Here is a 27,504-nt window from a genome sequence, read left to right as displayed (position 1 = left end):
GTGGGAAGCGGAAGTGCTCGGCTGACCTGGGAGGGCGGTTCCTGGTTCACACTGGCTGCTGTCGTCGGTCTCTGAGGTTTCAGGCTCTTGGCGGTGAAGTAAGACGGACGCGGAGGTGGTGATGGTTTTGATGGGGGACGGGGATTGACGGAGCCGTGGGGTCACGGGGCCGTAGGTGAACGCCTTTGTGGGTGACAGGGTGGCTCTATAGCCCAGCTCAAAAGCCCATCCTCCAGGCCACGTCCCCGCCTGAGACAGACCCCTTGCTCTCAGGATCCTCTGAGCCAGGCCCAGGGTCCTGTTCCCTGAGACCCGCCGGCCTGTGGGCATGAGTGCTGGGGGCGAGGTTCGGGGCCAGCGAGTGACTGATTGAGACACTCAGCGCCTGTTTCCTGAGCGCCTGATAACTGCCAGGCAACCTTGCAAATGTTTCACATTAACCTTCACAGGAGCCCTGTGCAGTAGTAGCATGATTATCTTCTTATCTTCATTTTATAGAGAGAAAATGGCTTAGTGTGGCTTGGCAACCTGTCCAAAATCACATAGGTAGCAACCTGAGGAATGCTTTTTTGTTTTCTTTTCCTGTGCTTTTCATGTTTATTGTTTCCTGTGTGTCTCCCCCGCTAGACTAGAAACTGCAGGAGCTGGGACTTTGAGATTTTGTTCATTGATGCATTTCCAACACAGAGAATGGGCACATGAAAGGCACTCATTTCTTCAGTGAATAAAAGTGGCACAGCAGGCAATCAGTTGGTTCCAAAGCCCGGACTCAGGAAGGCAGGGTTTCACTCACTGAGGATAATTGAGCTGTGCATGAATGTTAACTCTTAAAGCTAGAATGAGGCATTGTCCCTCTTCTGTTGGGTAAAAACCTTTCGATTTTACTCAACTTCACTGTATGAAGGGAGCGTAGGTGTTGCTAATTTAATCTCCTGTGGTCATTGTGTTTTCAGGGTCACAGTGCAGACCTGAGACTACTGCTCACGGACTTAAGACTCCAGTTTATCTGTGCCCCGGCTTCCTCACTTAGTCTCAGAAGACCTAGGCTGAGGCCCCAAGAGGAGGTGAGTTCGCTGGGTCACAGGCAGAGATCTGGTGCTACAGTGATGGTCCCAGGTGGGGTGTGTTCGTCTCTGAATCCCTTGGTCCTGCCTCCTTGGACACAAGAGAGGTATGCTGAGCTGAGGCAAGTTGGAGGAGAAGCCTCAGCCAGAGCCTGGACCTAGATCCACAGGGCAGAGAAAGGAGGCTCACAATACAGCAGGTCTTAGAAGAGCTGGACCCATAGTGGCCTTTGTCCCTCCCTTCAGCTGAGACAGAGCAAAGCTGGCTCAACTTCCAGGTGCCATCAAGGACCATGTGACAGTGCACTTTGATTCCTGCTGGAGGAGGGACAGGTGAAAGTCACAGGTGGATGGTGGCATGGATGCCCCCCATGGGGCAGGTGCCCTGCTGTAGTACCTGCAAAGGCAGGATGAGGCTGGGAAGGATCACAGCCAGCCACAGAGGACTTGGCCTCTCCTAGAACACCCATTCTCTTGCCATTGGCTATTTCTCAATTTGAGTTGGCTCCACACCATCAACCAGGCACCTGCTTCCAGGGAAAATGCTGAGTCTCCCTCCATCGTGACCAAAGTGCAAGAAATAGATTATATTTTTAGTTTATAGAATTTCAGAGTAGTCTCTAGGTATGCTGATATCTAGCTCTGCTGCCTTATTTTAATGTTTAATGAAAGTGCACTGCGGGACATGACCTGTTAACCTACATAGAGCTGAACCCTGTTGTCCTGATGCTGTCGCAGTGATTGCTGCAGTATGAAACGGTTACTCTGCACAGAAGCTCCTTGCTGGAACTTTCTTTTGAAAAACTGCCAAAGAAGGAGCCTGGCAATCAAAACGCAGATTATGAGAAAGGAGGAAGTGGTGGGGTGGGAACAGGGTAGGTGGTCAGTTAGAGAGGCGGATGCAGGGGAGCAGGCACAGTGGTTTACAGCCCCTCACAGAACTGACACTGCTGTGCTGCTACCCACCCACCTCCGCACTGCATCTCCCTTGCAGCCCTCTGAGCCCTAGTTGGGCTCTTCCTCCAAACCACATCCAGAGATCCTACTCATACACACTTGCAGAGGGTCTTTTCACCTTTAGGAATCGGTTTGATAAGAGGTAATTTTTAATAATTTTTAATTTTTGTTTTACTAGTAATATTCTTTGTCAAAAATTGAGAAAATGCAAATAAAATTGAAATCACCACTCAAAAGTAACCAACATCAGCATTTTAATAAATCCTCTGAGACATCATATATGTGCCTATTGATTATCAAAAATGAGATCATACTTTGCTTGCTTTCTTGGAACCTACTTTTAAACACATTAGGAACTGAAAACAAATTCCATGGCATTTTTAAAGCGTGTTCAGTATACCTGCTTTTGCATGTGTCATATTTTTTAACTGTGTCCTCTTTGCTGGACATTTAGTTGCTTCCAATATTTTGTTTGTTTGTTTGGTTGGTTTTTTTTTAGATAGGGATTCCCTCTGTTACCCAGGCTGGAGTGCAGTGGCGCCATGTTGGCTCACTGCAACCTTGGCTTCCTGGGCTCAAGTGATCCTCCCACCCAGCCTTCAGAGTAGCAGAGACTACAGGTGCATGCCACCATGCCTGGCTGATTTTTGTAGAGATGGGGTTTTGCCACGTTGCCCGGGCTGGTCTTGAACTCCTGGACTCCAGTGATCTGCCCACGTCGGCCTCCCAAAGTGCTGGGATTATAAGCTTGAGCCACTGTACCTGGCCCACTTATTAATATTTTAATGGTAGAAATGACTACAGTTAACATTCTTTCAGCTTTTCCACAATTAGGATTGTTTCATTATGACAAATGTCTAGTAATAAAACTCTTAAGATAAAGGAGATGTTGTTACTGCTTTCTAAAGTAGATATCTTTAGATACAAGTTTTACATCTGTCCAGTAAGGGAAACAAAATTTCATGTGTAAAACCTACACGATCTTAGTAGAGTGTCATGGAAACAGGCTGGAGCTACCAGGTCATGTTTTTAGACCATTCTCCCCAGGGTATAAGGGTAATTATTATCAGGATGATAATGATGGTCTAACACCTACCTAGTGTACTCTCCTAATTTTGCCTTTATAGATCTCCATCCTTTATCCAGCGCAGAGCAGGATGGCCATGTCCCAGGTAAGTGCCTAATTTACCCATACTTTGTTTCCCGTGAAATTGAGGCAAGGTTTGGAATCTTTATAGTAGGCTTGAAAATACCAATTATCCCCTCTTCTCTGGCTGTTTTCTGTTAAACTTGTTCTCAACCTCTGGTTTCTCTAATCCTTCCCCTCACCAGGAGAGAGGAAAAACAATTCCTCTCTCTACTTCTTGTTCTTTTTTTTTTTTTTTTTTTTTTTGGAGACAGAGTCACATTCTATCACCTAGGCTGGAGTGCAGGGGTGCGATCTCAGCTCATTGCAGCCTCCACCTTCCGGGTTCAAGTGATTCTCTTGCCTCAGCCTTCCTAGTAGCTGGGATTACAGGTGCCCGCCACCAAGCCCAGCTAATTTTTGTATTTTTAGTAGAGACAGGGTTTCACCATGTTGGCCAGGCTGGTCTCGAACTCTTGACCTTAGGTGCCTCTGCCCACCTTGGCTTCCCAAAGTACTGGGATTACAGGCGTGAGCCACCATGCTCTCTACTTGTTCTTCTGAGAACTGTACCTCATCTTTTCTTCATTTCTTTCTCACAGAAGATTGTTTAAATACATATATTCATCTTGCTTTTTCCTCTTTCTTCACTTCTAGATCGCTTGATCTTTTTCATCATTCATATTTATGATAATAAGTTTGTGCATAATGTTTTAATGTGCATAGAAAAAACCAGTAGCCCAAAGGATTCCATTCCTTCTCCCCCCTGTACCATGTTCCTCGTCAGAGATGCCCACTGTTAACAGTTGGGTTAAATGGTCGAGTAGATGCATTTATGTCAATTTAATGAGCTAAAAACATATACATATGTATTTTTTTAATGCTTTTACACAAATGGCATCATACTCCCATACCCATCTTGCTTTTTGCACCTGATTACTTTCTGGGTGGTATTCCTTGTCAATATATAAAGATGTTTTAAATTTCTATTTCATAGTATGGATGTATTAATATCATATAACTATTTATGGATATTTAAGTTTTTAATTTCTTTTTACTATTGTAAACCATGCTTCATGAACAACTTTCTCTGTATGTGCTTGCTCTGTAGTACCAGTGTTTATGGAGGATATACCTGGAAGTCAGGTTTTGACTAAAAGGTACTGAGACTTAAATTTGCCCTCTGAAATCCTTCATAATTACTCCTTTCACTAAATGTAAAGACCAGATAATTTCTGTGTTCGAATTTTCCAGGCTATTAAAGATGAAAAGGCACCCAATTCATTTTGGGAAGCCACTTAACCTGAAATTTGAGGAAGACACTAAAAAAAAGAAAATTAGGCCAGGCACAGTGGCTCAAGCCTGTAATCCCGCACTTTGCGAGGCCGAGGCAGGAGGATCACGTGAGGTCAGGAGTTTGTGACCGGCCTAGCCAACATGGAGAAACCCAGTCTCTACTAAAAATACAAAAATTAGCCAGGCATGGTGATGCATGCCTGTAATCCCAGCTACTCAGGAGACTGAGACAGGAGAATCGCTTCAACCTGTGAGACGGAGTTTGCAGTGAGCCGAGATTGCACCACTGCACTCCAGCCTGAGTAAGAGAGAAGACTCTGTCTCAAAAAAAAAAAAAAAAGAAAATTATAGACTAGTTTCCCTTAAGAATATAAATGTCAAAATATTAAAAATACTCTGAATAGAACATTAACAAATTGAATTGGACATTTTAAAAGCAATGCATGGACATGGTAAAAAAAAAAAATTCATATAAAAGCTATGTTCAACAAAAAAAGTTTTTTTGTGGTTTTTGTTTTTTGATGCAGAGTCTGGCTTTATCACCCAGGCTGAAGTGCAGTGGCACAACTTCAGCTCACTGCAACATCCGCCTCCCAGACTCAACAATCCTCACACCTTAGCCTCCTAAGTAGCTGGGACTACAGGTGCATGCCACCATGCCCAGCCAAGTTTTGTATTTTTTGTAGAGATGGAGTTCTGCCTTGTTGGCCCAGGCTGGTCTTGAACTCATGAATCTCTTTCTCTGCTTATGCACAATCACTTGTTCTCTCCTGCATGTGCTCTCTTTCTTTCTCCCCCTAACAAGTTACAGTACATCCTGGTCTTTCTGATCCTTTTTTTAAATGATCTTTTCACTTGTGTTAACTCTACACCAGGGTTTCTCAGTGTGACGTTATTGACATTTTGGTTGAGGTCATTATTTGTCATGGGTTGCTTTCCTGTGAATGCATTGTATGTGTAGCAGCATCCCTGGACTGTCTCTACTAGATGCCAGTAGCGCTCCCTCCTCCAGTTTGGTCAACCAAAATATCTTGTCATTGCCAAATACCACCTGAGGAATAAAATTATCCAGTGTGTAAAACAGTGACCTATCCCCTTTACAAAAATGGCTCCTTGATATTCCATTTGATGGCAATACCACTAATTATTTACCTTTCTCCTAATAATAGATATTTAGGATATTCCTCTTTTTTCTTTTTTTTTAAGGAGGGAGGGGGAGGAGGAAGGAAGGGAGGAAAGAAGTCAGGATATTCCTAATCTTTTGCTACCATAAACAACATAGCAGTGTATAGTACATTCCCATTGTGTGTATGTGAGAACATTTATAGCATAACTTTCTAGGTCAAAGTTATATGCATCTTGAAGTTTGATTCAGAACTGTCAAATTACCTTCCAATAGGATGTTCTGATTTGCATTGCTGGCAGTATTATAATGCCTCTTCCCCTAAATGGGCAATCACAGTGTATTATCCACTATGATTTTTGCCATTGTGAGGGAGTAAAGAGTGGTGTATTTTAATTCGGTTTTCTTGATGTGAGTGTCTTTTAAAATGTTTAACCACCATTTGTACTTTTTTTCTTTCAAATATTTATTCTAGTCATTTGCCCCCTTTTCTCTTGGGTGTGGAATTACTTTGATGGCTAGATGTTAACTCCTTGGGTTCACTTAAGCAAATGAGATCTCTGTTATATATGTTGTAAAAATTTTTCATAGTTTATTATTTGCTTTGATTTGTCTTAAACATCTTGGGGAGTGGACACTTAATGTGTTTTTAATGCCAAATTTCACACTTTTGTGCTTTTAGAGTTCTTGTATTGCTTAAATAGGATTCTGTTAGTTGAGATTATAAAAATGGCATTTCAGTTATGTGGAAAAAGTGGTTACTGAATGATGGTGGCACCATTGAGGCTCCATTTGGATGGAAAGAAAGTTAAACTCTTCTACATCATATACATGTCAATTCCAGATTGATCAAATACCTAACATATTTGAAAAATTAAATGAAAATGTAAGAGGATATTGGGATAACCTTGCTTAGTGCAAGAAACTTTTTTTTTTAATGGTACAATGTTTTTTGTTTTGTTTTTGAGACAGAGTCTCACTCTGTGGCCCAGGCTGGAGTGCAGTGGCACGATCTTGGCTCACTGCAACCTCTGCCTCCTGGGTTCACGTGATTCTTCTGCCTCAGCCTCCCAAGTAGATGGGACTACAGGCACACACCACCACACCTGGCTAATTTTTGGATTTTTAGTAGAGACTGGGTTTCACCATGTTGGCCAGGCTGGTCTCGAACTCCTGACCTCATAATCTACCCGTCTCGGCCTCCCAAAATGCTGGGATTACAGGTTTGAGCCACCGCACCCGGCCCAATGTTTTTCTTTTAATGATCATTAGGACATCTTTAAATTAACTACTAAGTACACACACAAATAAGGAAACATAAGGAATGTCATAGCCCAAGTACTTCTGAAACTACTTCTTAGTTCCAAGCCCCAGCACATATAAATTATATGAATTAATTTTTTAAATTCAGAACCTGGATCTTTGTTTTAAGACTAGTATAAAAAAAACCAAACAACTTGTTATTAACATAATAGCTGCAGTTATTAACTGCAAGAATACAGTAAAAAAGAGTCATACTAAATGTTAATGTTCTTGTAACAGAATTATCCATATCACTTTATGGTAGCAAATTCTGGCAAGAAATGATCATTCATTTCTTATTAAAAATACTTATTTCTAAGATTGATCAGTTATACCACAAATAAAACCACAGTTTATTCAATAGAGCCCTTACCTTTCTGTTTTTTTCCTGAAAGATCTATCATTTACAGGGAACTACTAATTTCAGATCAGTTACTCAAACCAGGGTTCTGCCTGTAAATTCACATCTTGACTTTATATATAGTAAACGTACACCCATATTCCCTCTCCAGTCTTGAAGCTAAACACTTTCACAAAGGGAACAACCTAAAATCATTTCATGTGAATCTTAGTTCTTACTTTTCTTCTACTTCATTTTTATTTCTATCTATTATTTGTTATTCTTCCTCGTCACCAAAAGTCTCTTCCTGCATGGTGGTAAAGGAGAGAGATCTAGCAGCCACTTCTGTGGCAAGGCCAGTAGTGAGGGTAAAATCCAGTGACAGCTGTAGCCATGCCAGCCTCTGCTTCATGGAGGTCTGTAAGGACTCCCTGGGAGGTGGAGGGGAGACCAGGATGGGCCACCAGGCCAAACCGCCTCCATCTGCTTGAGATTTATCTTTGCTCTTGCATTGGTAACATGTTCTCTCTTCTGCTCCTTGGAGGAAGACTTCATTTGCAGAATTGTCTTTATTTTTACTCTCTAGAGCAAGCTTGTCCAACCCATGGCCCACAGGCCACATCTAGCCCAGGACAGCTTTGAATGTGGCCCAACACAAATTTCGTAAACTTTCTTAAAACATTGTGAGATTTTGTTGCAATTTTTTTTTTAGCTTATCAGCTGTCATTAGTGTTAGTGTATTTTATGTGTGGCCCAAGACAATTCTTCTTCCAGTGTGGCCCAGGGAAGCCAAAAGATTGGACAGCCCTGCTCTAGAGAACCATCACATAAATACTCAGTCCTGCTTGTTGCATTGTCACTTGTGGAGTGTTTACTATTTTCCTCTTCAGTATCATTTTTACTGACTTTCCTGTATCTGAATTCATTGATGGTTCTGAATTACTTGTGTGTTTCACTAGGTCTACAGGAGACAAGGATTTCAACATAGCATGATCACTAAATAGCAGTTACAGCCACTTCTGCTTTTCTGCCTCTGAAGCTTTAAATCCCAGCACAGCTTTTAATTCTTGGAGTACCCTCTTGGATTCTTCATGCTTATTCCTCTGTCTTTCTTTGTCTTCTTTAGACAAGTAATAAAAGTCATCCTTTCTGTAATCACTGTCGATAGCTATATCATCTGCATAAGCTTCTAAGTCCTATTCTTCCTCCTCAGGGAGTGGATCTTTGTCTGCAATGGATCGAGTAGGCTGTGTCAAAGGTGCCCTTGTACGATGTTGATTTTCACACACTACCTCAGGCTTGCCTTTTTTTAAATCTATATTTCTTCATAGCAGTTTGTCCACCTGAGAAATGGCCTCTTCCCAGCAACTGTTGCTTGTTTGAACATGGGGGCTGAATCAACTTTAATTTCTGTTCTAGGATTTGATAAGCCTCTGGCACTAGTTCTTGTGTTTCTTTAATACAAAGAAGCCTTTCAAGTTTATCTTCAAGAATTATTACCTCATTCAACAATGCTTTCACCTGGAGCTGCAAGTTGCACGCTGCTGTGTGAACGTTATTCGGTTCTTTTGACCTCTGTTGAGTTTTGGATAAACACCGGTACGGACTGGTGCTGAGTTTCAAAGTACCGATAGAATTCAGAGTTGCGCTGAAGCTCCTCCAAACAGGCATAGTAAGCCTGAGGTAGACCTTGAGTCACATCAGGCAAGCTATGATGAGCCAAAAGTGCTGGAGTAAGTAAGGGCCCAGGAGGTGAATTGGCTGTAGAAAGTAATAGGGCTAACCATCTGAAGAATTCTGAACTCTGCCACCCACAGTTGGAACAAAACCTTCGATGTAGGCAGGCTGAATTCATCTGTAAAGTTAGGTGCTTCCTCTTCTGAAATCTACTCTTCACTAAGTCCAAGGCCCAGCTCCTTAAAAGGCGCCACACAGATATAGTTGGTTACATTGTCACTTTCAGAGTGGTTTTTTTTTTTAGCATCTATAGGATAGATAGCCTTGCTGCTTGGAAGTTCTGTAGACAGCTTTCCAGAGACTGATGAGGTGCTAAGTGGGATGCTGTCCAGCTTTATTAAATGGACAAGCAGCACTGACTCTGTCAAGCAAAAATATAAATCCTCTGGAAATCACTTCAGTTTCTTGAATGAGATGTAAAGCTTTTCTTCAAGGTTAGTAAAAGCTCAGCTATTTGCTGCCATATCTTCCAGGTGAACACTGTATTTTTTTTCAGGTCACTTGTAGTTCAGCTGTCTTCCGTAACCTCAAAGCTCTTATGACCAAATAAACAAATAAAATCACTCCCCATACCAGCCAGGAAGATACAGTCCCCCAAGTGGGAAGCATAGCTAGCAAACTAATGAAGGCAAATAGCATTGAGACACCCCAAACATTAGGGGTTGCCAGGGAGCAAAGTGTTGGAAGGCGTCCACTTTCCTGTTGTTGATGTTGCCCTGCAGACAGGATACTGGCATCAAGTAGCTCAGTCAGCTCCACATCCTCTCGAAACAGGACTTCCTGTTGCAGGATGGTAGGTAATGGGGTGAGTCGGAATCCAATATCCAACTTGTGAAGTAAATCATCTTTCTTACTGCGCTGAGAAAAAAAAAATCCAACTTTTGGTGGTTTCTGCCACTTTTAACAGGATGCATTGCTTAATAACCCATTCCCTGAGCATGCCAGTAAGTGGAGTTTATGTTCATTGAGTGATGACTGTATTCCAGGTATTTTGGTAGGACTCTTGTAGGAAGCTTTTGTTGTTCCTCTGTGGTGCATTTTTCTGTTTTTGGTGACAGAGAACATATTTCAAAGTCTGTGTGTCCTGGATCCTGTAAGTACTGATAAAGTGGAGAATTCCAAAAGTCACCTCCTTGTCAAACTCCGGTGTCATCCTTCTCTGCCATGCCACCCACCTCAGCACAATGGGAAATCGGAAGAAACATTTTTAATGAAGATGGGAAACCTAGAAACCGTAAAGAGAAAGACTGTCAGATTAAACCGTACTAAGATGTTAAAACCTGTAGAGTCAAAAGACATATTTGAGGCTGAGAGAAAATACATGCAATGCATATGATATGCAAAGAATTCATATACAGAAAATGAAAAATGATGAAAGAAGACACAAAATGTGGTGGACATATAGTCAAAAAGATAAGGCAGGCAATTTATGAGAAAAAAGTATGAAGCCATTTGAAACGATGTTTACTTTCCCCAGTTTTCAAGCCAGGAAAACAGGGCTGATTTTCATTCCTCCCTTTCTGTTGCACTCCAACAAATGCACCCAGTCTCAGCCCTTCTACTAACTGTTTGCCTTACTGAAACTTTTTGTTTTTTATATATATACAAAACAACAAAATTTGGCATGGGTTGTTTTTAAAGAAAATATGCTCCTACTATGCTTTTCTGTTTGGAGGTTTTTGCTGTTTGTTTGTTTTTTGAGACAGAGTCTCACTCTGTTGCCCAGGCTGGAGTGCAGTGGCGTGATCTCAGCTCACCGCAACCTCCCCCTCCTGGGTTCAAGCGATTCTCCCACCTTAGCCTCCTGAGTAGCTGGGATTACAGGCACCCACCACCATGCCCAGCTAATTTTTGTATTTTTAGTAGAGATGGGGTTTCACCATGTTGGCCAGGCTGGTCTCGAACTCCTGACCTTAAGTGATCCACCCGCCTCAGCCTCCCAAAGTGCTGGGATTACAGGCGTGAGCCACTGCACCCAGCCCCGACGTTAGAAATTTCTAGGTAGCACAATGAAAATCTTAAAAATTATCAAACACCCACATGAGCTAACTTCTTTTATACACTAAAATTCTAACAAATCATTAAAGATCACACCTAATATATAACTGAAAGAATATGAAATGAATGTAGAATAGTATACCATGTATCATGATTCATATTCTTAAACATCAAAAAGGTTGATAATACTTAGTACAGTCAAGTATGTAGAAAAAAACAGCAAAGAAGTTATAAACCGTATACAGCATTTTGTGGTGGAATAGTTGGTTTATATGTATCAAAATTTATATTGTAAATATCCTTAACACAGCAATGCTCTTTCTAGAATTTTACCCTAGACCTTTAATACATCAGTAAGACAAGACAACCCAACAGAATCAAGACTCATAGCAACAGAAATATTGGTGGCCTGGAAACATATGAAAAGATTATAATCATTACTGAAACTCACATACATGCTGTCATTTACCTGTGAGAGTGGTAAACTTTGAAAAGATAGATAAAAGCCACTGTGGATGAGAGTACTGGCTGGTTGACAGGTAATTTCGCTGTTCTTATTAAAGATCTTTTTCTTATTTTAACCAGCAGTTGCATTTATAGGACTCCATCCTACTGAAATATTTATATGTCCATAAAGATGTCCAAGGCAGTTCTATTCATACTAGCAAAAAGTAGAAAGAGAAAGCCCTAAATGTCCCATGTTCCTGAGATTCCAATAATGGTTGAATGACAGCTGTACTACTAGGTGACATTGTTTATGGTAAAAATGACCCCTGATTGGTAAACAAATTGCACATGCACTAGGAGGACTGGAGAGTGGTTAAATAAATTGCCATCTGTACTCTGCAACTGTCATGATAAAAATTGGCTGACATGTAAGAATGTTTGGGATACTTTTGTCTAAGTGAAGAAAAATCAAAGTTCAGAAAAGCTTAGTAGGAGTGGCCAGGTGTGGTTAGTCACACCTGTAATCCCAGCACTTTGGGAGGCCAAGGCAGGTGGATCGCTTGAGATCAGGAGTTCAAGACCAGCCTGGCCAACATGGTGAAACCCCATTTCTACTAAAAATACAAAAAATTAACTGGGCATAGTGGCACATGCCTGTAATCCCAGCTACTCGGGAGGCTGAGGCAGGAGAATCGCTTGAACCTGGAGAGGGTGGAGGTTGCAGTGAGCCGAGATCACACCACTGCACTCCAGCCTGGGCGACAGAGCAAGACTCTGTCTCAAAAAAAAAGAAATTTCCAATGTCTAGGTAGTCAAGTTTATCACTCTATAGTCGTGTATTTTATGAATTTGGGGAAAGACTATCTGCAACTACAAAACTATCAAAACTTTTATGGTTATCTTTTACACATTTAAATCTCTAATCCATCTGTAATTTACTTGGGGACTCAGAGTGAGATGAGTAATTTACCTTTATGGAGTTTCTTCCCTCCATAAATACCTAGCCAGATTTTTCTGATGATATCTTTTCTGCAGAGATTTAAGATACTTTTACTATGAAGTAACTGCTGACACTACTCAGAGGATCTATTAGTCATAATTAACTCTCATCATCATTGTCATATTTAGCTCTGTGTTACTGGAAACCTGATAATGGGATGACGGCTATTTTACTGGGTCTGAGAGATAGGGAAGGAATCCTACATTTTTCCTACTGGCTACTCTCACTTGACACAACACTTCCCACACCAGATGTGATCCCAGGCCCCAGGCTGTTTCCCCACATACCAGGCAGTTCTCCAGTGGACACCAGCTGGGTATCCTCTAAGTCAATTCCCTTCTGACACCGTCTACCTGGAGTTACTGTCAGTTCCCACAGGTTGGGGCTTAGTCCCACAAGACTGCCCCCCACTCGAGATGCCACTCGCAAGTAGGGTGTCACCTATACATCTGACAGATGGGCCACAAATTGGGGGTTCCCATGACCCCCTCCTGAAGATTGATTAATTTGCTAGAGTGAGTCCCAGGATCCAGGGAAACTGAGTTTCTTTCCCCTATTTGTTATAAAGGATATTACGGAGGATAAAGATGAACAGCCAGATGGAAGAGATGCATAGGGCAAGGGATGTGGGAAGGTCCACGGACCTTTCATGCCCTCTCTGGACTCACTGCCATCTAGGAACCACCAAGTGTTTAGCTGTCTGGAAGCCGTCCGAACCCACCCAGTCCTTTGGATGTCGTTGTTGTTGTTGTTGTTTTTCAGAGACAGGGTCTTGTTCCATCTTCCAGGCTGGAGTACAGTGGTGCAATCTTGGCTCACTGCGGCCCCAACCTCGTGGCCTCAAGTGATCCTTCTCAGCCACCCATAGTGCTGGGATCACAGGAGCGAGCCACCACGCCTGGCCACAGTGGGGTTGATCATCATTGGCCCTTGGTGAACAATTCAACCTTCAGCTTCTCTCCCCTCCCAGGAGTTTGGAGAATGGAGATGAAAGTCCCAGCCCTCTAATCCTGCCTGGTTTTCTGGTGAGCAGCCAACATCCAGAAGCTACCTAAGGGCTGTTAGCCAACCGTCATCTCGTTAATATATATAAGACTTTGATCACTTCTGGGGTTATTCCAAGGGTTGCAGTTTTTTGCCAGGAGACAGGACAAAAACCAAATATATATTTCACAATATCAAACCAGGTGACATCACGCCCAATAAAAATGACTCTGGACTGGTAAACAAACTGCATCTGCACTGGGAGGACTGAGTAAACTATGACTAGCTGGTGGGAAGCCATAGATTGGGATTTTCTTTTTCTTTTTTCTTTTTTTTTTTTTCTTTTGAGAAAGAATCTCGCTTTTCTTGCCCAGGCTGGAGTGGAATGGCACAATCTTGACTCACTGCAACCTCTGCCTCCTGGGCTCAGGCGATTCTTCTGCCTCAGCCTCCCAAGTAGCTGGGATTACAGCCATGCGCTACCATGCCTGGCTGATTCTGTATTTTTAGTAGAGATGGGGTTTCACCATATTGGTCAGGCTGGTCTTGAATTCCCAAACTCAGGTGATCTGCCCACCTTGGCCTCCCAAAGTGCTGGCATTACATGTGTGAGCCACCGCACCCGGCCAGATTGGGGTTTTCTGAGTACATTATCACTCAGTGATACGTAACTGGGCACATATTTTACTGGGACCCTGGAATCCATGCTACTGGGACCATTAGAAGAGATATTGGTCTATGGAACAGGTTCGGGCTTCCAAGCAATGTCATCCTAGCACTCAGCAGTGTGGTTTTGTTCCCGGGCACTGGAGCTATCACGAGGGAGGGGCAGATTGGGCTAATAGCTCCCGGATTGCTCTGAGAAGCCCTCCTTCTGGAGAAACCTGCCTGTCACCGCCCTCTGGCACGCTGGCTTTCCTGTCTCCTCTCCTTCCGCACAGCTGGGTAAACTGGTGTCCACTGTGGCCGGTTTGGGCTTTATGCGTGCAACAAGTGGCTTGAATTGAAGGCCACCAAAGTGAGAGCATGACAGGATGGGATCCGGAGCAGAACCAGGGGGTATTGGGGCACTTGCAGAAGTGAGTTTTTGTTTGGTGGTGACAAGGCCAAGCACAGACCCTTCCCCTTTTGCCTTGGTCAGCTGCCCAGGCCACAGACCTTTGGCTTCCTGTTCTTTGTCTCATGATTGATGAATGAAGGTTAGAATGGTTTGTCATGATTGGTTAGCTATGTTTAGAACTGTTTGTTGTAGCTCTGTGTCTCCTGCGAAGCCTGGTCTGACAGCCCCAAGCAGAATTGACTTCCTCCTCTGTGGGCCACCCGGACCCTGTCCTACATCTGTCCCTGTCCCTGTGAGGCAGGTTCCTCCCTTCCTCCATTTTGTCTGAGTGTCTAAGTGTCGCTTTTCTCCCTCTACTAAACCGAAGCTCCTCGAGTTCAAGATGTATCGTTTTGTATTAATCTTTACTTCACAGGACTTACCAGCCTGGCCTCTATTCAGTAAACATGTGTTGAATGAATGAATTTCCAGGGTGAGGTATTTCTCATACCCTATATGTTTCTCCTATAAAGTTCAAAATGATTTTAGTCATGTAGATACTCTATGTAATATACGGTGCCAGACGGACTAGTGACTGTCATAAGAACAATTACATGAGAAAGGCTGACGTGGGTGCGGGAGCCAGACTGTGTGGATTTGAATCCCTCATTCCTGGCCGTGTGACCTGAGCTAGTTACTTAGGCTCTGTGCACCTCACGCTCTTCATCTGTCAAGTTTCTCCTAGGGTGGCGGCGAGGATCGAAATCTTTAGTACGTGTGAGGACTTCAGAGAGCACAGAGTAAGCCCTCTATGTGCGTGAGGTGCCATGTCCCAGTGCCCCAGGCTGGTCCCGGGGTGCTAAAGGGGAATGTGCCGTTACAGGAATCATTGACCTTCAAGGACGTGTTCGTGGACTTCACCCTGGAGGAGTGGCAGCAACTGGACTCTGCCCAGAAGAACCTCTACAGGGACGTCATGCTTGAGAACTACAGCCACCTGGTGTCCGTGGGTGAGGGACCGCATCACAGTGTGACGCAGAATGCCCCAGTACTGTCTTTCTTTCTCAGCTGCTCCAAGCTCCGGGGCCTGGGAACAATGAGTGTGGGTTACAAGCCTCAGTGGGCTTGGGTTACAGCCCACTGTGTAGTATTCGGAGTCCCGTTTAGACGCTGGACAGCATATTGGTGCCATGGCTTGCTTTGTGAATGTTCTGTACTGAGGGGCAGATAAGCTGTGTGCATGGGACCGTCACCGAGGCTGTGCCACCTTCAGCCTGCAGGGATGGGCCTAGGTTCTGGAATTCCTCAGCATTAATAACGAAGTCCTGTGTCATTTCCCCTGAACAGGGTATCTGCTTGCCAAGCCAGATATGATCTTCAGGTTGGGACCAGGAGAAGAGTCCTGGAGGGCAGATGGAGGGACCCCGGTGCGCACCTGTGCAGGTGAGGACAGGCCAGGTGAGTCAGGCCGGGGAAAGGGGACCAGGTTGGTTGGTGAGAGGTTGGCTTCTGGGATGCGCTCAGGAGCCCTTCTAAGAGCCCGGGACTTGTGGACACGCCTAGGCTCTGATGAACGGAGCTGTTGTCATGTGCACCTGAGGCCTCTGCCTGGCAGCCAGTTACAGTCTCTGTGTTCTTTGCTTGGCGTTCACATAGGTTGTGGCCACTCTTGTTCTGAGATCCCATTTCTACCTTCCAGCCTCCTGGCTTGCTGGTGAGAAGTGCCAAGCCCCTTCTCATTCCTCTCCCACCACCTTTATGGAAAGTTTTAAGACTTATTCTCCTACCTTCTTGGCCTTTTGTATTTTCACCATAGTAGATGTAGTAATAGATGTCAGCATTTCCTCTTTACTGGGCATACTGTGGGCCCTTTCAGGCTGAAATTTGGACTTTTTTTTTTTTTTTAGCCTAAGGTATATTATCATACCTGTTTTTTTGAGGAGGCAGTGTGGACACCAAAGCTTTGCCAGTGACCTTTACCAGCCAGGTACCTACCACATTCTTGCCTGCTCTCACTTTGTAGTTAACACTGTAAACCTCACACCATTTTCTGTTTTCTTTACTTATTCCTTCTCAGACTCTTACAAATCTGACTTGATACTACCTGTTATCAGATTCCTCCACTTTTCAATACATACTTCCCACTTAACTCTTGCTTTTTATATTATCTCTTTACTTATTCACAATATAAACACACTTGAGAGGACATTACTCCCAGGGTGGAATACTTCAGTGAACCGTATTTTAGTCCTGCATAGAGCTGCTTTTTCCTTGTCTGTTTTTCCTGTGGGCTGCCTATAAGGATCCAGAAACTCTTCGGATACACTGGTCTGCTCTTTCTCTCCCCTTCATAGTACCCCCTTCAGTGGCCTGTGGCAAAAAAGCCTGTTTAGAATGTTCTTACTCTTCAGACGGTGATCCCTGAACCAGCAGCCTGGGCATTGTTGGGGCTTTAAGTAGAAAATCAGAATCTGAGGCCCCACTCTAGATTTTCTGAAGGAGAATGTGCATTTCAACAAGCTCCCCAGGGACACCATAGGCATAGTAAAGCTTGAGAACCGCTGCTCATTAGAGATTAATTTCAGAGCATCAACTGCAGTCAGGTGCAGGCCCCAAGGACCTACAGATGACTCCTCAGATGGCTTCCTCCAGAACCCACTCCTCAGTGCACACACCTGCTCTCTGAGATCCTCCCTGTGCTAGCATTTGTGGCTCCTACCACTCTCTAGCTTCCCCCAAGAATGTTTAGGCAATGATAACCTCTTTAGTGCTCCGTGTAATTCCACATCTGCTGCCTAGAGATTCATCAGGATTTCTGGTGTGCTGACAGTATGCTTGCTTTCTTCCAGTGATGCCTGGAATTGTAATGACTGTGTGTCTTGTTCTCGTTTCAGTGCTATCCTGGAAGGGAGGAAAAGCAAATTCAGGCACAGTCCACCCTCCTGAGTCCCAATTCTCTCATAATAAAAACTATATTATATTAAAATACAGACATTTATATATTCAGTCTAAGAGTGCAGAACAGTATAGGCTAAAAAGTAATCTTAGGTACATTCCCAGTCATGCCTTCCAAGGGCAGCTTCTTGTAAAGGTTTCTCTTTTTGGTTCTGAGCACTTCCATAGGTTTAGGGAATACCTTTATATCTGCATTTTGTGGGTTTTCAGTTTTATCTCCCCTCTATGAATAGTAAGGATTTCCCTCACACTTTGGCCCTCCACTCCGCAGCTCTTTAAAAGTTTTTTAAATGCTTATTTTTAGTTCCTTTATTGGTTACATTTGTAACTTTAAATAATATAGCTGTGCATTTCATATGGTAACTTTAAAAAAAATCTAGCTAAGGGTCAGTGGCTCATTTCTCTAGCTTGAACACAAACCCCTAGACGTAAGAGCCTACATCTTGTTCTGACATGTTCCAATGTGAGACTGGTGGAAGACATTCAGTATATATTGCACTGATTGTTTTGGACCTGGGCAGAGGAAGGAGCTTTGTTATTCATCCGGATACAAGTGGCTAAGACCATGGACTGTGGAGCCACATAGCCTGGGTTGAAATTCTGGCCACTTCCCTCACTAACTATCACTGTGCATATATTGGTTGGCCTCTCTACCTGTTGTAGAATGGGGCTAATGATAGAACTGAACGATTGTCAGAAATTAATGAGTTGATGCATGTAAAGCACCTAAAAGGGTGCCTGGGATAAAAAGCACTCAACAAATGTTATCACTATTTTTATTGTTGTTATTATCCATTAAAAAGTTTTTTTTTTTTAATTTAATGTGGTGGTTGTTAACCAGAGATGTGTTACATAGTTACCTGTGGATCTTTCAGAATACCCACGAGTAGGCCCCGCTATAGAAATTGTTTCAGAAAGCCTGGGGTAGGCCTGGTTATGTGCATTTTGAGTGACACTCCAGAGGATTCTGATGCCCATCTTTGGTTAAGATCCACTACTTGAAATATCTGCTGAGAGGAATTGCAAGGAAATAGGAGATAGCAGTGAGCATGCGAGCAGGATGGGATGGGATAGCTAGTGAGGGAAGTGGCCAGAATTCCAACCCAGGCTATGTGGCTCCACAGTCTATGCTCTTAGCCACTTGTATGTGGATGAATAACGTGAACTCACTCCTAGGCAGTCTCCAAACTCCCAGGGTTGGAATCAGAAAGCAACTTGAATTTCTTTCTTGTTCCTCTGTATTTAAATCTATTTCAGGAAATGTATTTTTCCCTCTGCCTCATGGATGAAACCACTGACTGGTCCCATAAGTTCGCTGGTCATTCTAAGATAATAAAAATCTTCTAGGAACTGTTACTTTCAAGAGCAGCCTCATTATAATAATGAAAACTGTCCAATCTCATGTTGTAGTACAAACTGAAGTTTATTTCGTTTGTTGATCTTTTCATAGAAGAAGTTTTACTTTGTTAATTTTCTCTACCATTTTTCTGTTTTATTGATTTCTCCTTTTATTTCCTTTTTTCTACTAACTTTCAGTTTACTTTGCTGTTCTTTATTTAGCTTTTCCCCCTCAACATTTTATTATGAAAATTTTTGTATAAAACAAGTAAAAGAATTATAGACTGAACACCATATAATCCCTATATGGGTATTCTGTAATAACACCTAGATTCATAATTATAACTATAAACATTTTGCTGTTTATCTCCTGTCTGTCTGCCAATTCCTCTGTCCTTCCATCAATTTGATTTTTTTTTTGTAGTGCATTTCAAAGGAAGTTACAGAAATCAGTACCCTTAACCCCTAAATACCTCCACAGGCGTATCATTAATTAGAGTTCAATATTTGTTAGTACTTTATCATTAGTGTTCATGAAGGATTTTAATAAAATAAAATGCCCTAATGGCACCATGTGATCTTTGGCTATACATGTTACTGTTTGAACATAATTTTCTATATGTGTTTTTCATATGTGGTCATTATATATTTATGCTGATGTGACTGCATTCTTTTTTTCAAATGAAATTAATTAAGGTATAATGTACATACCATGAAATGTATCTTTCTTAGGTGTACAGTTGTATAGATTTGACAGATATATAGCTGTGTAACTACTACCATAATCAAGGTATTGGACATTTTCATCCCCTATAAAAAACTCCATGTTTCCTTTTGTAATTTAGTCTCTCTCCTCATCCCAGGCTTGATCTCTTTTCCTTCTAGTTTGGTTCTTTCTAGAATGTCATGTGGCTGGCTTCTTTCACTTACCTTAATGCATTTTAGGCTCATCCATGTTGTGGCATGTATCAGTTTGTTCTTCTGATAACTGACTAGTGTTCCAGTTTGTCCGTCGATGTACCACTTAATGCACATTTGAACTGTCCCTGTTTTTTTGGTTATTATGAATAAAGCTGTATTCTTGTATAGGCATTTCTGTGGATCTTTGTTTTCATATCTCTTGGGTAAATATCTGGAGTGAGATTGCTTGGCTGTATGGTAAGCATATGTTTAACTTCATAAGACATTGGGCCAGGCACGGTGGCTCATGCCTGTAATCCCGGCACTTTGGGAGGCTGAAGCAGGCGGATTGCTTGATGTCAGGAATTTGAGACCAGCCTGGCCAACATATAGTAAAACCCCATCTCTACTAAAAATACAAAAATTAGCTGGGTGTGGTGGCGCACAACTGTAATTACAGCTACTTGGGAAGCTGAGGCAGGAGAATTGCTTGAACCCAGGAGGCAGAGGTTGCAGTGAGCTGAGATCATGCCACTCTACTCCAGCCTGGGCAACAGAGTGAGACCCTGTCTCTCAAAAGAAAAAAAAAGATACTGTCAAGTGTTTTCTAATGTGGCTGTACTATTTTGTTTTCCCACTAACAACACACCTTTCTAGTAGGTATGCAGGGGGATCTCATTGTGATTTACATTTGCATTTCTGTAATGATCAGTGATGTTGAGCATGTTTTCATGTGCTTATTTGCCATCTGTATATGTTCTGTGGTGAAGTGTCTATTGTAATCTTTTGCCATTGTTTGTTATTAAATTGTGAGAGTTATTTATATCAATATATATGGATATAAGTCCTGACCAGCTATGTGTTTTCCAAGTATTTACTCCTAGACTATGGCTTGTTTTGTTCAGAACAGTATCTTTTGGAAAAAAAAGTTTCTGTTTTTTTATAAAGTCCAATTTATTAAATTTTTCTTTTATGGTTCATGTTTTTTATGTCCTCTTTAGCAAATCTCTCTCTAACCCAGGGTAATAGAGTTTTTTTCATATGTTTTCTTCCAGGAGATTCATAATTTTAGTTCTTATATATAAGTCTATGACTGTTAATGACTTAATTTTTGTATCTGGTGTGAGGGAAGGATCAGCATACTTTTATATTATTTTCACATATGCATTTCCAGTAACATTTTTGAAAAGAATATTCTTTCTTTTTCTCAAATCAACAAGTGATCCATTTGTAATTTGACATCTACTTTAAAATGATGCCGGGTGTGGTGGCTCACACCTATAATCCCAGCACTTTGGGAGGCTGAGGTGGGAGGATCCCTTGAGTCCAGGAGGTTGAGACCAGCCTGGGCAACATAGTGAGACCCTGTCTCTACTAAAAAATTAGCTGGACATGGTGGTGTGCACCTGTAGTCCTAGCTACTCAGGAGGCTGAGGCACGAGAATCACTTAAATCCAGCAGGTGGAGGTTGCAGTGAGCCAAGATCACACTACTACACTCTAGCACTCCAGCCTGGGCAACAGAGTGAGACTCTGTCTCAAAAAAAAATATCAAGGGTAAGAATTTCACTGGGGAACTAGGATATATAAAATAATCTAATGAAAACTGAAAATTAAGGATTTAATATATATGAAAAAGGAAAAAGAAACAAACTTTAAAAACAACAACAAAAAAAGAATTTAATATATAGACTTAATAACAGATAAACCAGAGCAGAAGAGAGGATAAGTAAGAAAGATAAGTTACTATCAAATATCCACAGCCTATTCTAGACTGTTCTTTCTTAGTTAACTTACTTTGGCATCCTTTTTGAAAAGTACTTGAACATATGTGTCACTCTGTACACCAGTACAGGTTGAGTATCCCTAATCCAGAAATCCAAAAGCCAAAATGCTCCAAAATCCAAAACTTCTTGAGCCACTGACATGGCATCCAGAGGAAATGCTCATTGAAGCATTTCAGATTTCATGTTTTCAGGTTAGGCATGCTGAACCAGTAAATATATAATGCAAACATTCTGAAAACCAAAAAAATCTGAAATCCAAAACACTTCTGGTTCCAAGCATTTTGGATAAATGATACGCAACCTGTACCACAGGTCTTAATTACTGTAGACATATATTATGTGTTCAAATCAGACAGTATGAGTCCTCTTACTTTGTTCTTCTTTTTTATAATATTTTAGCTAGTTTAGGTCCTTGGTATTTTCCTAGAAATTTTAGAATCAGCTTGTCAATTTCTGTAAAAAAGCCTGCAGGGGGTTTTGATATTGCATGGAATCTGTGGATAATTGATGTGCAATGTTTAGCCTTCTAAATCATGAATATTATATATCTGTTTATTTCAGTCTTTTAAAATTTATTTCAGTAACATTTGATAGCTTTGAATGGATAGGTCTTGCACATATTTTGTTTAATTTACCCCTGTGTTTTATGTTCTTACAAGGTAATATAAATGGAGTGTGTGTATCTATATAGTTGTTTTATATTTCATTTTCCTATTTCTCACTGCTAGTTTATAGAAATGTAATTGATTTTTCCATATTGGCTTTGTATCCTGGAACCTTTCTAATAAGCTCACATATTAGTGCCAGTAGCTTTTTTATAGATGGTTTGGTATTTTCTACATAAACAATCATGTAGTTATGAATAAGGACAGTTTATTTCTTTTACCAGTCTGAATGCCTTTATTTCTTTTTCTTACCTTATTGTACTTACTGGCTAGGACCTTCAGTATAATGTTGACTGGGAGTAGAGAGAGCAACATACTTGCCTCGTTCCTGATCTTAGGACAAAAGCATTTACTGTCTCACCATTAGGCATAATCTTACTTGTAGGTTTTTTCATAGATGGCCTGATAAAGGTTGAGGATATTTCCTTCTAATCCTGATTTTCTGAAAGTTTTATGAATGGATGTTATAAATTATTTTTATGGATCAGTTCCTATGATTGTGTTTTTTCTCCTTTAGACAATTATATCCTATGTAATTATTGATATTATTGGATTTAGATGTACCATTGTATTATTTATTTTCTGTTCATCCTCCCAACCAAACTTCTTTTTTTTGTTGTTGTTGTTGTTGTTTCTCTTCACCATTCTCCTCTTTGGAATATTTGACTATTTTTTAAATTAAACATTCCATGTTGAGATAATTGTAGATTCCCATGCCCTTGTAGGAAATAATACAGAGAGATCTCATGTATTCTACCTAGTTTCTACTAATGCTGACATCTTGAAAAGTTATACTACAAATCACAACAAGGATATTGACATTGAGAAAGTCAAGATACAGAACATTTCCATTACTACAAGGGTCCCTCATGTTGCCTTTGTATAGCTATACCCATTCCTTCCCACTCCACCCCTTCTTAAGCCCTGGCAACTACTAATTTGTTCTCCATTTCTCTAATTTTGTCACTTCAAGAATATTACATAAGTGAGGTCATACAGTATGATACTTTATGGGATTGGTTCTTTTCACTCAGCATACTTCTCAGTTGGATTCATCCTGTTGTGAGTACCCAGAGTTTCTTCCTTTTTGTCATGGAGAAGTATTCCACCAAATGGATGTACCACAGTTTGTTTAGCCATTCACCATTTGAAGACCATTCCTATTTTCAACTTCATTGATTTCTGCTCTTATTATTTCTTTTCTTCTGCTTGATCTTTATTTCTAATATATGCATTCAGTGCTATAAATATCCCTCCAATTGCTGTTTTATCTGTGTCCCACAAATTATGATATGTTGTATTTTCATTTAATTCAAAATAGTTTCAAATTCCCCTTAAGACTTATTTAGAAGTAAGTATGTCTTTAAATTTCCAAATATTTGGGATTTTCCAAGTATCGTTCTCATTGATTTTTTGTTGTAATACTGTTATTGCACATAATATGATTTCTTATAAATTTGTACAGGTTTGTTTTAAGACCCAGAATATGTTCTATCTTGGTGAATGTTTCATATGCACTTGAAAAGAATGTATTTTCTGCTGTTGTTGGATACAGTGTTCTCTGAATGTCAATTAGGTGAAGTTGGTTGATGGTGCTGTTCAGATTATCTATATCCTTGCTGGTTTTCTGTCTACTTGTTCTATCAATTATTGAGAGAAAGAGTGTTGAAGTCTCCAACAATAATTGTGGATTTGTCTGTTTCTCTTTCAGATGTATCCATTTTTGCCTCATGTATTTTGAAGTGCTGTTATTAGGTACATACACTTTTAGGATTGTTATTTCTTCTCAAAGAATTGACTGTTTTATCATTTTGTAATGTCCCTCTTTGTGCCAGAAAATCCTTCTTGTTCTGAAATCATTGTCTGAAATTAATGTAATTTCTCCAGCTTTCTTTTGGTTAGGTTTTCATGGTATATCTCCATCCCTTTACACATCTCTCTCCAGAGAGTTTCCTTATACCTCTCTCTACCCGCCCCCACCCCGCCAATTTCCCCAATAGTAACATCTTGCATTAGTATGGTACATGTGTTACAACTGGTCAATGAATACATTATTATTAACTAAAGTCACATCTTACATTAAGGTTCACTCTTTGTGTTGTTCAGTTCTATGGGTTTTGTCAAATGCATAAAAATCCACCATTACTGTTTCATACAGAATAGTTTTCCCGCCCTAAAAAAATCCCCTGTGCTTTGCTTTTTCATCCCTTTTTCACTCTCTCCTGGCAAGTACTGATCTTTTTACTATCTCTATAGTTTTGCCTTTCCTAGAATGTCATATAGTTGGAATCATATAGTATGTAGCCTTTTCAGACTGGCTTCTTTCAAATAGCAATATGCATTTAAGTTTCCTCCATGTCCATGGCTTGATAGCCCATTTCTTTTTATTGCTGAATAATATTCCATTGTGGATCACTTTGTTTATCCATTCACCTATTGAAGGACATCTTGGTTGCTTCCAGTTTGGGGCCATTGTGAATGAAGCTGCTATAAACATCATGTGCAGGCTTTTCTGTAGACATAAGTTTTCAACTCATTGTGGTTCATTTCCTTTTGAAGTTTGTAATTTTTTTACTGTGAACTCCTTTTCAGTGAGAGTTATTTGCCATGGAAATTCTGTGTACCCTAAGCTATGAAAGCATCACTGCAGAACTATTTGGATTGCCACTGCTGGGGCCCACTGGTTTCACTAATGCAGGAACAATTTATAGGTGAATTTATCAACTTCGGGGGTTTTGTATTATACTTCAAATGTCCATTTGGAATGCACTCCTACATGTGGTACAGGACTGTGGTTCTGACTTCTTGTAAGTAACCCCTGATTCTTCTTAACATTTTCATTAGCCAGTGGGTGGCATCTTTCTAGTTCCTATTTTACATACAGAGATGTCCTTTGTGACTCCCAGCTTTAAGCAGGTAGCTCAATTCTAATTCTCTGCACATTTGTGTCCTGTGGCCTAGAATTCACTTCACACTCATGATGAGAGCCTTAGCCCCCCAACTGCAAAGCCACACAGCTTCAATTTCTGTTCACCCCCTCACTTTAAATTTCTTCTTCATTTTTGTCACATAATAAATTTATTTTCTTGGTTTGAGCTTGGCTGCATATTAAATTATTTTTGTTAAATTTGAGCCAGCATTTCTTTGTACTTGCACTCAGGGGAGGTGGTGGTGGTGGGACATGGGGAGGGTCCATCTACATCAGCTCAAGTCATGTTGATAGGAGTTCACTGCAGGGCCTTTAGGGATTAATGTTATTCCATAACATTCTAGTGGAAAGACTTAACAAGTTTGATGATTCATTGCACTTTCTTCTAGAAGTCTGGCAAGTTGATGAGCAGATAGATCACTACAAGGAAAGCCAAGACAAACTTCCGTGGCAAGCTGCATTCATAGGCAAGGAAACACTGAAGGATGAAAGTGATCAAGAATGCAGAACATGTAGAAAACGCATTTATCTCAGCACAGACTTTGATTCTGTAAGACAAAGACTCCCTAAATATTATTCATGGGAAAAGGCATTCAAAACATAATTTAAACTTTCTTAGTCAAAATAGAAGCTATGTAAGAAAGAAAGATGATGAATGTAAGGCATATTGGAAAGTATGCCTCCATTCTAACCTTCATAAAGCTCAACCTGCGGAGAAATTTTTTGACCCTAATCAATGAGGGAAAGCCCTCCACCAAAAGCAAGCCCTTCAGAAAAGTCAGAGAAGTCAAACTGGGGAGAAACTCTACAGATGTACTCAGTGTGGAAAAGGGTTTATCCAGAAAGCAAACTTAATTGTACATCAAAGAACTCACACCGGAGAGAAACCTTATGAATGCTGTGAATGTGCAAAAGCCTTCAGCCAGAAGTCAACCCTCATAGCACACCAGAGAACTCACAGGGGAGAAGCCCTATGCATGCAGTGAATGTGGAAAAACCTTTATCCAGAAGGCACCACTTATTAAACTTAAGAAAATTCATATGGACAGGGACCCTATAAATGCAATGTCTGTGAGAAAGCCTTCAGTAGGAAGTCAGCTCTCATGAAACAGATAATTCACATGGGAGAAACCTTACAACTGTAATGAATGTGGGAAATCGTTTAGTGTTAAATCAACTCTCATTGTATGTCACAACATATATGCATAAGTTGCATGCTATTGTGAGTAGTGTGATGAAATTTTGCACTGTCCTGCTCTTTCCTGCTCAGGATGCAAATCAGTGAATCATCATCTTTTTTTTTTTTTTTTTTTTTTTGAGATGGAGTCTTGCTCTGTCACCCAGACTGGAGTGCAGTGGCACGATCTTGGCTCACTGCAACCTCCACCTCCCAGGTTCAACCAATTCTCTTGCCTCAGCCTCCCGAGTACCTGGGATTACAGGCGTGTGCCACCACACCTAACTAATTTTTGTTTTCTTAATAGAGATGGAACTTCACCATGTTGGTCAGGTTGGCCTTGAACTCCTGACCTCAAGTGATCTGCCTGCGTCAGCCTCCCAAAGTGCTGGGATTACAGGTGTGAGCTACTGCGCCTGGCTTGAATCATCCTTTTGTCCAGTATTATATCCATGCTGTATATGCTACCTGCCCATTAGCCACTTAGCTGTCTCTGTTGTCAGATTGACTGTCATGGGATTGCAGTGCTTGCATTAAAGCTACCCTTATTGTATAATGACCCCAAAGTGCAAGAGCAGTGATGTTGGCAATTTGCATACGCCAAAAATAAGCTATAAAGTGCTCCCTTAAATTGAAATGGTGAAAGTTCTTGACGTAATAAAGAAAAAAAATACATGCTGACGTTGTTAAGCTTTACAGTAAGAATGAATCTTCTATCCGAGAAATTGTGAAGAAGGAAAAAGAAACTTGTGTTAGTTTTGTTGTCACACCTCAAACTGCAAAAGTTATGGCCACAGTGCAAGATAAGTGCTAAGATGAAAAAGACATTAAATTTGTGGGTGGGAGGCATGAATAGAAATGGGTTCTGACAGAAATCAGGTTCAGTACTATTCACAGTTTCAGGCATCCACTAGGGATCTTGGAACATATCTCCCACAGATAAGGGAGGATTACTGCACACTGTCATAATGTGCATCAAAGAATTCATTGAGTGTAATCATGTAAATCTAATACTAAAAAAGCCCCCAGATACAATTTAGCCTTCAGTAGATGATATAAGAAAACTCAAGTTACTCAAATCATTCAATAAATGATAAATTCTTTTTTTTTTTTTTTTTTTTTTTTTGAGACAGGGTCTCACTCTGTCACTCAGGCTGGAATGCAGTGGCACGATCACAGCTCACCAGAGCTTCGACTTCTCAGGCTCAGGTTATCCTCCCACCTCAGCCTCCCGAGTAGTGGGGACTACAGGCATCTGCCACCACATCCAGCTAATTTTTGTATTTTTTGTAGATTGGGTTTCGCCGTGTTGCCCAGGCTAGTCTCGAACTCCTGGGCTCA

General features: G+C 41.1%; 1 protein-coding gene and 1 pseudogene across 9 annotated transcripts; one reads left to right on the top strand and one right to left on the bottom strand.

The window, feature by feature from the left end:
* The first annotated feature begins 12 nt into the window (after window positions 1–12).
* Window positions 13–26,838, top strand: KRBOX4 (KRAB box domain containing 4). 9 transcript variants are annotated; one of them, XM_012448187.2, is made up of 7 exons: window positions 13–98; window positions 954–1,064; window positions 3,149–3,193; window positions 15,297–15,423; window positions 15,761–15,856; window positions 23,769–23,812; window positions 25,376–26,838. In XM_012448187.2, the coding sequence occupies exons 3-6, from the start codon at window positions 3,179–3,181 to the stop codon at window positions 23,810–23,812; spliced, it is 282 nt and encodes a 93-aa protein (XP_012303610.2). In that variant the 5' UTR covers window positions 13–98; window positions 954–1,064; window positions 3,149–3,178; the 3' UTR covers window positions 25,376–26,838. The 9 variants fall into 9 exon arrangements, with proteins under 9 accessions (XP_012303610.2, XP_012303608.2, XP_012303606.2 ...); XM_012448185.2 differs by having other exon boundaries at window positions 15,761–15,871; XM_012448183.3 differs by lacking the exon at window positions 23,769–23,812 and having other exon boundaries at window positions 25,376–26,306.
* On the bottom strand, window positions 6,850–17,828 carry LOC105714254 (vezatin-like; annotated as a pseudogene).
* Window positions 26,839–27,504: the final 666 nt, after the last annotated feature.

The sequence above is a fragment of the Aotus nancymaae genome, unplaced genomic scaffold, assembly GCF_030222135.1.
Source record: "Aotus nancymaae isolate 86718 unplaced genomic scaffold, 86718_ANA_hifiasm-v0.15.2.pri h1tg000058l, whole genome shotgun sequence".
Classification (NCBI taxonomy): Eukaryota; Metazoa; Chordata; class Mammalia; order Primates; family Aotidae; genus Aotus; species Aotus nancymaae.
The sequence above is the reverse complement of the archived record's forward strand: the minus strand, read 5'-3'. Positions and strand labels throughout refer to the sequence as shown.

What these genes read in the sequence shown, in the direction of transcription:
- KRBOX4 (XM_012448178.2), top strand. An exon ending in CAGCCACCTGGTGTCCGTGG is followed by an intron (nt 15,424 to 15,760) that starts GTGAGGGACCGC and finishes TCCCCTGAACAG; the next exon opens with GGTATCTGCTTGCCAAGCCA. An exon ending in TGCAGGTGAGGACAGGCCAG is followed by an intron (nt 15,872 to 17,307) that starts GTGAGTCAGGCC and finishes TTCTCGTTTCAG; the next exon opens with TGCTATCCTGGAAGGGAGGA.